Consider the following 12126-nt stretch of genomic DNA (forward strand, 5'->3'; position numbering starts at 1 on the left):
TTCAAATCCTCTGCAACACAGAGCGCAGAGTCTAAAAGTGCCATATTCTATTAATAATCTGCACTCGGAGATTGTGTTATAAAATCTGTGTCAGTCCTCTTCCCACACAGCTATTGAAGACCAGTGAATGCTTTTTTATATATAATGCAAGAGCTGGTGGCGGAATAAAGGCTGCTGCCTGTATCACAACGTGCGGTGCATGTGCTGTGTAGGCTTGGCTGGGAAAATGGCACATCTGTTCTCCGGCAATATGAAAGTAGTGCTGCGGTTGTTGTTTTTAAATCAGTTTGGGGACATGTCCTTCAGTGCACATCTCACTAAAGAAGCTCGTGATTGTAATTTGTGTCCTTCTATAGCCCCAACTGAGTGACAATAATGGGTAGAATGAATGGAAGGAGTGGGCAGCAAGATTGCAGTCTCTATTCTCTTTCCCCTATCCCTTCCTCCATGTGTTTAGCCTAAGTTCTGAAAAGAGCCTTTGCCTGAGGAGGAACTTGGCCAGGATATTCAGCTGTACATCAATAATCTGTACGCATGCAATTCATCTGAACTCAAAACTATCAAATTTGCACTCCCCAAACCAATATACAAGCTGGAACACAGCTTTCCTTTGAAATCCGTACTTTTCCACATTTTGTGATGCAGTTCTCCCCCCAAATAAAGTGTGCAAAACGCTTTTGTTAGTGAAAAGTGCACACACAGATACACACACTAAAATAATGTGCAAGAATGCATCATAGTAAGTGAATGCAGAAATGCATATATGCTAGGCAAGATTACATGCAAATGTGTATATTAGGAAAAATATTAAATGAAAGTGCATGTACATTTCCATGTAAACTTTGTTTCTCAGAAACGGAAATGTATATGGTGATTGGGCAAATTGAATCTAAGATCGGAAAAATGAGAAGCTAAGAGACAGTGAAATTGACATATTTGTCCATCTCTGCAACTGTGTGCATATTTTGTTGACAGTTTCAGGAACAGTCGCCATGATGCACATCCCTACCTCCAGCCCACACATTCTGTGAATGAGTTAAAAGTCCTTGCAATTATTGTTCAAGCTTTGAAAGATAGTTGCAGTAGTATTTCAGATACGCTGGCTTGAGAACAGATGGTTAAACTAGAGTTTTTCAAGGTAGGCTGGCACCCTAGAGGCGGCAGAACATTTGTGTGTATCTTGGGGGAAAATGGGTCCATTCACAGCTGCTATATAGCTTTGGAACCTTCTCATAAACTGCAGACCTATCTGAAGCACAGTGAAGTATGGCAAGGGCCAAAGAGAAGGAGGGGACAAGAATATAGTCTGACTGGGTAAGTGGAGTTCATTGTAGGCTATCATGGATTTCCTTCTAGTCCAAAATACCAAATCTAGCCTTGAACAAAGAGGTGGGGAAAGGAGCTGTAACTTTATGGATGGTAGAACATCTGCGTTACATGCAGAAGATCCTAGGTTTAATCCCTGACAAATCCAGGTAGGCTTGAGAAAGACTGCTATCTGAAATATTGGAAAGCTCTTATCTAGTAGTTTTAGGAGCGTGTTGATGGTGTAGAAGATAGAAATCCATGCAAACCTGAGAACATACTTCAAGCACAAGCAATGAAGTCTTTGGGTGGTGAAAATTGTTTCTGCCAACGAATCCTGCCATTTTCATCTAAAATAATTCTACTAGAAACTTCCTAACTAGGCTTAATGTTATGAATATGTAACAGTAATACTGTCTCCTTTACATGTAGCCAGAAGCAGGATCTGAGATGGCATTGCTTCAATGACTAACAGTCAGTCGAAATGTTATTTGGAAACACTTCAAGGCCTTTGCAAATCCTGCTTCGTTATTCATCCAAGTAGTCCCATTTAAAATCTGTGTGATGATTGTTTTTTACGAATTCAGGATGCACAGCAAATTCTAGTGTTTTGACAACGGGAACATGTGCCTGGCACATTCTGCAGGTAATTTCCTTCCCCTCACTGCCTAGTTTTGTTGTTGTTGCAAACTTAATTGTTGCCTGAATGCTTCGTTGAACTGATAGCAGTAAACTCAAAGTCATGCCCTTACCCTTGAGTGCCAGAGCAAAAACAAAACAAAACTTCCTACCATTCCCTTTGATTTAATTAATTAGAGATCCATGGATTAATTTGGTCTAATTAATCATTGCCCCAAGTTGCACTAGGCCACCAGACTGCAGAGTCTGAGAATTGTTGCTGGTACCTACAAAAACACAAACTTGGGGGTAATCCCTTTTACATGTAAAGAGGGACGCATCTATGCTTCTGTAAGCTCCCCTGAAGTGATGGACAGCCAATCTAAGGCATGGCCATAGAGTAGCTTACATTGCAAATATAAATTCTTCAGGACAATGGACCACTTGTAACGCAGGACAGTGGGTTGCATGTGCTTTTCACTCCCCTCCTGCTGCCCCACATCCTCTGCCCCACTACCTCTTTCTTTATATTGCCCTTTGCCTCTTGTTGTCCAGCTCCCATTTTCCCCCTGTGACCATGCATTCATGTCCAGTCATTCATTCCCCTCCAGCCCATTCCACTACAGCATGGTTGGGGAACCTCAGTGCCAGTAGCCAAATGTGCCCTTCCAGGGCTTATTTTCCAGGAGCCATGCTGTCTCCCAGTCCTTCTTTGCACACTCATTGAGTGCTTTTTCCTGCTGGAATGTGTGATTGGTAATGCCTCTTGCTCATATGTGTAGAAAGTAGGATACAACCTACTGTGGAAGTGTAAGAGTGACACCCATTGTTCTGACCATTTTTGTCTTTGACCCCACTTACTACCACTGACAAGTAGCTGCTGGAAGGTAACCCACAATGGGGCTCACAGACTGAAAAAGCTTCCATACCTCTGCACTACATGCTAACAGTCCCTTGCCCACCTTGAGACCTTCTCCTTTCCCTTCTCTCCCCCTTCAGTGTATCCCCTTCTCCATTCTCAGCCAAATTCTCAACCACAAATTCTCCTTTTCTTTCATGAGTTTTAGTGATGCACAGCTTGGTCCTTTTACACTTAAGCATGTGCAATCACACCTCTTCCATATCTACAGTACACCTCCTTAAAAGCTAGGCAAATTCAGCAAGATCATCTTGTAGAAGTGTCCAGAGCCAGCCGCTTTAAGTCACTTGCAGCAAAACCAATGGAAACGTCTTGTGTCGCCTTAAAGACTTAACACATTCTCTATGGCATAAGCTTTTTGGACTGAAGTTAACTTCATCTGATGTGCGAAGAGAAATCTTTCGACTGGCAGGTATATAAGAATGAAATTGTAGTAATAACAACATTTTCGACTCTGCTGAATACCGATTAGAGCAGTCAACCTTAGCCATGGGTTTACATCTCTTTCCCCCTCCTGCCCCGTAGCATCTAATTAAGGCAGGATATGCAATATTTTAGACTCCATATTGCTGACTCTTCCCATTTTAAGGCTTTGGGGGACCAATGGGCTGAAATCTTGCTTGAGATTCACCTTCCTTTTCACTTTACCATGTGTCAATATCACACCTCCCCGGGTGTTAAAAACAAAAGTTACCCCCAAACCATACGTACATAATCCTGTAAAGGCCTATCTATATTTGGCATCAGGAGCAGTATGTGAAGAATTTACATTTGTAAAATTGAAAGGAGAAAAAAAATTATATAGCCTTCACTTGTGTTGTATAGCTTTCCTTCAGTCCTTCTGGCTTCTGCATATGGGAATCTTTTTTTAATGTCAATTAATGTAAACACCAAATAACAAGTTTAAAGAAAACATTTACATGCAGTTGAAAAACTGTATCAGGATTGTTGTAAATGCTATCTCGTCTTATGCTCCCCAACTTTTACTGGCAGCTAATTCAGATGTGAGATTACGAATAGGAATTTCTCACGTGCTATCTCTCTGTAGAGAGAACAGATGACAGTCTTGACTGCAGGATTGTTGATGGTAATTTATTTCTTAAAATAAATAATTTGGAGGTTGCTCTTTTGCCTTCACAAGTTGAAAAGGCCAGATTGAGATAAAAAGAATGCTATGACAACATTTGGAAAAGCTTCAACCATCTATCTCCCTGCTGCAAACTGTCTCTAAAGCTTCAGAAGTTAATGAAATGCTTAAGTTCACAGGGGAAAGAGAAACTGGAAGAAACATTTGGGTAAGCCCCTCACTAAAGCTTCTGCATCCTTTCTGGATGCTATGAAACTAAATTTCTTTTCTTTTGACAGTATCTTAAAGACTCCATGGAGATGTAATGTAGTATCTACAAAATGGGACAGGACTAAGACAAAAAGAGCAACTCCAGCTTGGACTTCTGCTGTGCCCAAGTCCGAAGTGGTTGCAGACTGATAAGCAGGCCTACTCAGTTACTTGTCTTCAGCCACTCTGAAACTAAACACATAGGCAGGGGCAGCAGCCGCTTGCTGCTGGCTAAGAGTAACCTAGGGAGGATCTGAATCATGTCAGAAGCAACTGATGCTAGAGTTGATTTGGAATTAACTTCTCTCACGCAAGCTTACTGGCCCCACCATTTGATTCTTACCCAGCAAAGGCAGAAAGGAGGAAGAAAGCGGCCAGTGACTGTTTTTGTTCAGTTGCAAAAGTATCCTACTTAAAGACCATAAGTCTAATTGTTGATGCATCATCCAACAATGACATTTTGCATTTCTGCTGTGTGTTTAATTTAGGCAATTTGCGGCAAAGTTACATTGCCCCCCACCCCTGCATAATGTTAGTTTTGTGATTTTCCACATTAGGTTTGTTTATGCAACTCCTGTTAGTGGGGTTCTGGGTTGCGGAGTTATCAGCAATGTGGCAATGCTTTATGGTCATTGATGGTCATTGTTGATGTGTTCTTCTCCGTGTTTAAGACATGGGCAGTTGCCTCCCATCACACCCAAAATATGCGTATCACATGGTTCACTTCTCAGATCAGAATAGTGCTTTATACCATTTTCTAACACTGGGTAGATCTCTAAAGGAGGGAGAACTTAATAGGAAACGTATGCAAAATTCCACATGTAACATGAGAGAAGAAATCACTAAGGCCATGTTAATTCTTTAAATTTTGATAACATGACCTCTCTCAGAGGAATGCCAGGAGTTCAGATATTTGTACTCCATGAAACAAAATCCAAATGCATTCCCAATCTGTGGAAAGATGAGAAAAAAGTGGCACAAGAACTATTGTTGTGTGCTTTTCCATAGTCTGCATGGTGTGTAAAGTGATGCAAACAGCTATCCCTCATTAATTTTAACGATTTAGAGAGTCTGGCATATATTGAACCTTAACTTGGCCGTCTTCCTACTTGCGTCTTAATGAGGAAACAGCAGTTGGAATGCCAAATATTTCAATCTCCACTCCTCTCTTTGTTTTCCCAGGTCCATGGGGCAGGTGCATGGGAGATGAATGTGGCCCAGGAGGCATCCAAACTCGAGCGGTCTGGTGCGCCCACGTGGAAGGATGGACCACGCTGGTCACAAACTGCAGGCAGGCAGAGAGGCCGGACAACCAGCAGAACTGCTTCCGGGTTTGTGACCGGCACAAGGAGCTATACGACTGGCAGCTGGGCGACTGGAATCCGTGCCAGCCAGTTCTTTCAAGGAGTGTCGAAAAACCCGCGGAGTGCGTCCGAGGGGAAGAAGGGATTCAGAGGAGACACATCACCTGTGTCCAGAAATCAAATGGCGTTGTTGCCGAGGACACTATATGTGAGTACTTTGAGCCAAAGCCTCAGCTAGAACAGGGATGCCTCATCCCTTGCCGGCAGGACTGCATCGTGTCCGAATTCTCGGCTTGGTCAGAGTGCTCCAAGACCTGTGGCAAAGGGCTGATGCATCGCGTCCGCCACATTGTTGCCCCGCCCCAATACGGAGGCTCTGCCTGTGCTAACCTGACTGAGTTCCAGGTTTGCAACTCGTCTCCATGCAGCGCTGAGGAAAGCATGTACAGCCTGAATGTGGGGCCCTGGAGTTCCTGCTCGGTGCCCCACACACGCCACATAAGGCAAGCGAGGAAACGAGGGAAGAACAAAGAAAAGGAAAAGGACAAGGAGAAAGCTATAAGGGACCCGGAAGCCCGTGAGCTTCTGAAGAAGAAAAGGAACCGTAACAGACAAAACAGACAAGAGAACAAATATTGGGACATACAGATTGGATACCAGACAAGGCTGGTGATGTGCACTCACAGGAACGGGAAGACTGTTGCCTTGAGGTAACCCTGTTTTTCCTTAACTTAATCCTCTACAGGCAGCGAGCATTTTGAGTGTGTTCCATCGACACATGGGTCATTTTGGACCTGGGATAGGGCAGGATGGGGGGTGGGGTGGGGCGTAACAGGGTGAGTGCAGGCTTATGTGGGCTCCGCTGATGCGCACAGGGGCCATGGATGCAACTGTTGCGCAAATCGGGGGGGGGGGGTTGTGTGTATCTCTTTTTAAAGTTCTCCCCTTTTAAAGCTTGTTGGCAACCTCCCATGCATGAATCAAGGCCAATGGGAGTGGATAGAGGGGAAATTGGGGGGTGAGTACCTGTGGGAGAACGCTAGTGGGTAAACCAGTGTTGCTGTCCCTTCAACCTTTACTCGATTTAAAGTATGGCTCTTGTTGCACATTTTATTTGGTGTCCAGGGTTTAGATTAGAAAGATAGTGACCAGGATTCACAATGCCAGTGGAATGCTGTGCAAACGAAACCCGTAAATCATTGTAGCCTATAGGACAACGGACTAATCACTTCAGTAGAAGTAGCAGTGTTTTGAAATGCCATTTAAGAGCGGATATACAAATTACAGATCTTAAAGAGGAAATAGTTTTGGAAGGCCATCATCCAAACTCAACATGACCAAATTCCCTAGACAGATCTGCACAGCAAGGTAGAGAGATGGTGAACTACGTAAATAAAAGTGTCCTTCATGCCTTTTATTGCAGAATGAATAGAGGCCTGTGAGAGTTGAAATGTTGGACCCAGCAGCCATGTTCACTATGCAATAAAGCATACAAGTTGCACTTTGATATATACATATCACCCCCCCCTCCCCTGCTGCCTTTGTTTTGCTCCTATGATTGGGAGTGAAAAAATAAGTTGCACTTAGAATTCTTGAAAGTACAGGTGCAAAACCTGGGCAGAAAATTCTCAGTATCGTCTCTTCCAATTTTGCACTCCCTTTTCTTTATAGTGTGTTTGGGTATACATTCAGTTAACTTTTGTGAATAAGGTAGAGTTTTGTTTTCCATTACTAATTTGAGCAAGGAAATTGTTGTTGGTTGTTGTTGTTGTTGTTGGCAGCATTCATCTGTCTCGAGAAATAATGGAGTTTGCCTCTGGTGGTGAAGTCAAACCGCTGGGGAATCGCAGCACCTGCTGTGGCTGCAGAGACCGATAACTCATAACTGCTGTTGCCTGTGTTGCTTTTGGTGTGTTAGCAGCACCGAAATGACCTCTCCAGGGTGCAAACCTGGGCAGTCAGTATGGAGGTCCTGGGCTGCCCAGATGTCAAGACCCTCCTCTCGGCCTCACTGATGTGGTCCATAGGAAAGCATAGCAATATATTTGGAATCGGCTTGGCTGCAGGAGTTGCCAAAAGGAGGCATACAATGCACCATCCAACTGTCTTAGTGACTCCCCTCTGGATTTGTGTAGGGTTTACTCCTTAGCCATTTCTTCTCCCGAAGATATATTTTCAAATGGGGATATGCGAAACCTTCAATTATAAATGGAAAAAAACCCCAGGGTTCCTGTGAGATCAGAATTTCAGTTATCTGGATAAGATTTTACATGCTAAGTTTGAATAGGCGTTCATGTTCAAATGAATGCCCCATGAACTTGATGTGGAGATCTATATACTTACATGCCCCATTTTCCTTTTTACTGTAATGCTTACCCATCAATCTTACCCACAGTTGATTGGAGATAACACAGTGTTCAATTGAACATCTGATTAGTAGGGTTTAAAACCGCAGCCTTAAATTTTAGTCTGCACTCTTGTGCTCAGCATGTTGAAAGATTGCATCCTTGCCCCCCTTTTTTATTTTGCTCTACTTGGTATTCTTTTGTACTGATTTAACTTGCATCGAGCGCCACTGGAAAACATTTTTAAAGTGGCCATTCAGTCAGTTCTCGAACTGGAAATGCGTAACAGAGGTTTTGCTGTTCTCTTACAACAATCCACTATGCTCTATTGTTCCAAGAGAGGCTTGGAAACAATATACATTATGAAACGGTCAAAATAAATTACTCATGCTCATCTCCTTGCCATTGTTGTGACACTTGTCACGGAGGAAGTACAAATGGGCTTTCTTTCACAAGCCTCCCTTGATAAAAGGTTCGCAGGGCTCAAGGAACATCCATGTCTTTATGCTGTCACTGCTCTGAACCAGAACCACCCAGCCACAGAGGACTCAACCAGATGTTCTGAGAGACATGGGGTTGCTGTTGCTCTTGGTTTCTCTCTTTCTTCTTTAGATAAACACTATGTGTGACGTGGCACAATTGTTCTGTGCAGTGCCTCCCCTCGCCTCATATCACTGGCTGTCTGCAGTGGAAATAGGGCATGGCACAGCAGGAATGAAGTTGCATCGTGAGTTATGTTTACCTAGATTATGTGTAAGAGTGCGACCAGAGACACAGAACAGTAGTGTAGGAACATAGGAAGCTGCCTTATACTTCCAAGTCCCACCATTGGTCCATCTAGCTCCGTACTGTTGACGTTGAGTGGCAACAGCTCTCTCAAACGGGGCATTCCTAATCCTACCTGGAGATGGTAGCAATTGAACCAGGGACCTTCTGCATGCAAAGCAGATGTTCTACCACTGAGACGGTTTCTTAAAATCTAGTGAAGCTGTAGCTTTCAGGGCATACCAACCCACATTACCTGAAAGATAACAGGTCACAAGAAGACTCTGCAAACTAATGCATAGGAACGAAGCAGTAGTTCATTCATAGAAGCACCTGGCAAAGTTTTGTTTTGAAGCAGCATTCATATGGTTCTATGAATGCCAATGCAAATCCAGCAGATTTAAAAGGGCCAGCATTTTCCCGGAATTGTTCTTGTTTCGGCCTTATATGTCAGATACTGAGATTCCTGCATTTCACAGGGTTGGGCTAGATTGCCCTTGGGGTCCCACCCAACTCTACAATTCTATGATTCTACTCCCACTGAATGACTGATGGCAGTAATGTGCTTGTGTCTCAAACATAGTTCTCTTAAGGGTATTTTTAAATAGTACATAAGTAGATGTGCCAGTTTTCTCATTGGTTACGGGACAGTTTATAGTTCATTGGTAAATCACATACTTTGCATCAGTGGTTGTTCCCTGCCTCCCTTTGCACTGCTGAAGAATGTGACTTAGGCCACATTCACAGCATACATTTAAAGCACTACGAAACCACTTTAAACACTCATGGCTTCCCCCAGAGAGTTCTGGGAGCTGTAATTTCTTAAGGGTGCTGAGTGTTTTTAGGAGACTCCTATTCCCCTTCCAGAGCTACAGTTTTCAGAGTAGTTTAACAACCAATCCCTTGTTTCAGAGAAATCTGGGTATTATAGCTCTGGCATGGGAATATTTTATTTATTATTTCGTAAAATTTATATATTGCTTGATTGCAAAACAAACACGCAGACAAGCCTCAAAATGGTCTCCTCTAACAGCTCTCAGCTCCCGGAGAATAGGAGTCTCTTAACGACTTACAGCACCCTTGACAAACTGCAGCTCCCAGGAGTTCTTTGGTGGAAGCCATGGCTGTTTAAAATGGCATCATAGTGTTTTAAATATATGGTGTGGATGTTGCACCCTGTCACACTCTGGAGCAGTGCAGAGAGAGGCAGGGCTAGTCCCAGGTAGCATAGACAGTTAGCTGCAGGTAACAAAGCCCTCTCTCTCCAGGGATGGTGGTGAACTGGAGAACTGGAGAAGCTGGAGAGTTGTTGCCAATATTGAGCTTGGTGGACCAGAGATAGGGGCTAAGTGTAAAGCAGCTTCCATATACAAATGTCGAAATGCAAAACAAAGAATGGCAATGCCCAGTCTCGGAAGCAGTTCTGCCGTATTTGTAAAACCATTCCCTTTGACCTGCTGCGATATATCCATTTGCTGATACCGCGGAAAGTGGCACTAGAATGTATTTCATCCCTTGCCTGTGGTAATTAAGGTGCTCAGTCTTTTTTTCCAGATTGGTTTGAGGGATATTTCAGCCTGATCAATAGCTGTGACAAGGCGAGTATCTGAAGGCACGGTCTGTTTTCATTACAGACCTCACAGCGATCCATTTAAACAGAGAGTGAAGGCAAAAATTGGCCACCTGTGTGGATTTTCTTATTCCGGTTTTGAGAAACAGATTGAGAGAGAATGAAGACTCCTGAATCTGGCAGTTGTAACAAATAATAATAATAATAATAATAATAATAATAATAATAATAATTATTTTATTATTATTTATACCCCGCCCATCTGGCTCGGCTTCCCCAGCCACTCTGGGTGGCTCCCAACACTAAAATCAGAATAAAACTTCAAACATTAAAAACTTCCCTAAACAAGGCTGCCTTCAGCTGCCTTCTAAAAGTCAGATAGTTGTTTATTTCCTTGACATATGATGGGAGAGTGTTCCACAGAGAAGGCCCTCTACCTGGTTCCCTGTAACCTCACTTCTCACAGGGAGGGAACTGCCAGAAGGCCCTTGGCGTTGCACCTCAGTGTCCGGGCTGAACGATGGGGGTGGAGATGCTCCTTCAGGTATACTGGGCCGAGGCCATTTAGGGCTTTAAAGGTCAGCACCAACACTTTGAATTGTGCTCAGAAACATACTGGGAGCCAATGTAGGTCTTTCAGGACCAGTGTAATATGGTCTCGGTAGCCACTCCCAGTCACCAATCTGGCTGCCACTTTCTGGATTAGTTGTAGTTTCCAGGTCACCTTCAAAGGTAGCCCCACATAGAGCGCATTGCAGTAATCCAAATTTTTGTGAGCCTCCCTTGTATTTCTTAATACGTAGCATTTATATAATGCCTTAGAAGGTTCATAGCATTTTATGGACTTTTTATCTGTGTAAACAACCCCATAAGGTGGCCAATATTATCTCCATATTTCATATTTGCATCAAGAGTCTGAGCCACTTGCCTAATAGGTTTATGGCAGAGAAAAGAGCTGAAATTTAGAATTTGTGGGCTTCCACTCATGGTTTTCGGGACAATGCCACAACTAGCCATGTTGTCCAGCCCCATTTTGCTTCTTCTAAGATGGGACACCTTTCAGTATAGGATTCCAGTTATGAGTTGTGAAAGGAGCACAGGCTGGGGAATACTGCTGTGCTTCATGACCCCTGCTTGGTAGCGCTGGACCCTGTACTAAAATTACCAGGTTACTGCCAAAAGAGATGGAACTTTGTGTTATTTTTTTTTCCTTTTTCTTTTTCTTCAGAGCATACAGATACTCTTGAATGACCAAACGTATGCAGTGTCGACTGCACTCAGTGGAAAAAAAAGTAATTTGTTTTGTTTCCTTTTTCTTTTGAAACAAAATAATTTCCGATGGAAAATGAAAATCGTGTTTATGAATGCTCAGGTTATATAGGACACTATAAGGAGGAGAATTAAAGCAGAGAAATGCTGCCCACAATAAAGGAATAAACAGCGTAGAGTACTTCTCTGGACAGCTGCAGAATATGACACCCCCAAGCCCTCAGGAATGTGGAACCCCCTCACCATGTAGAGTTAATGGTCTACAGTCTTGCACTACTAGTGTGTAAGCTGCTGTTACTTATTTCAGTGTTTTTCAACCTTTTTTGGGCAAAGGCACACTTGTTTCATGAAAAAAATCACGAGGCACACCACCATTAGAAAATGTTAAAAAAATTAACTCTGTGCCTATATTGACTATATATAAAGTAATTTTCCCACGGCACACCAGGCAACATCTCGCGGCACACTAGTGTGCCGCGGAACAGTGGTTGAAAAACACTGACTTATTTAACCTGGAATTATTGTGCTCTTTGTATGTAGGAGGTGGATTCCCCCCCCCCATTTCATATTAAAGCTGGAAATAACAACTCAGCGTTCAATTGTTTCATTTCTGACATGTACCCAGAGATTATGTTGGCAGCGTTCTCCCTGCTGAATTTAGTTACGTTATTCATTCCAGAACAATGGAGGAGTCA

At 43.1% G+C, this 12126-nt stretch overlaps 1 protein-coding gene across 5 annotated transcripts in view; it reads left to right on the plus strand.

Annotated features, from left to right (window-relative positions):
* The window catches only part of THSD7A (thrombospondin type 1 domain containing 7A), a 226894-nt gene that overhangs the window by 88231 nt on the left and 126537 nt on the right, over window positions 1-12126 (plus strand). For all 5 annotated transcript variants that reach the window (XM_033166291.1, XM_033166292.1, XM_033166288.1 and 2 more), the window contains exon 2: window positions 5361-6192. In XM_033166291.1, the coding sequence (XP_033022182.1) occupies window positions 5361-6192 (832 nt within the window). The remainder of the gene's footprint in view (window positions 1-5360; window positions 6193-12126) is intronic.

Source organism: Lacerta agilis, chromosome 12 (assembly GCF_009819535.1).
Source record: "Lacerta agilis isolate rLacAgi1 chromosome 12, rLacAgi1.pri, whole genome shotgun sequence".
NCBI lineage: Eukaryota > Metazoa > Chordata > Lepidosauria > Squamata > Lacertidae > Lacerta > Lacerta agilis.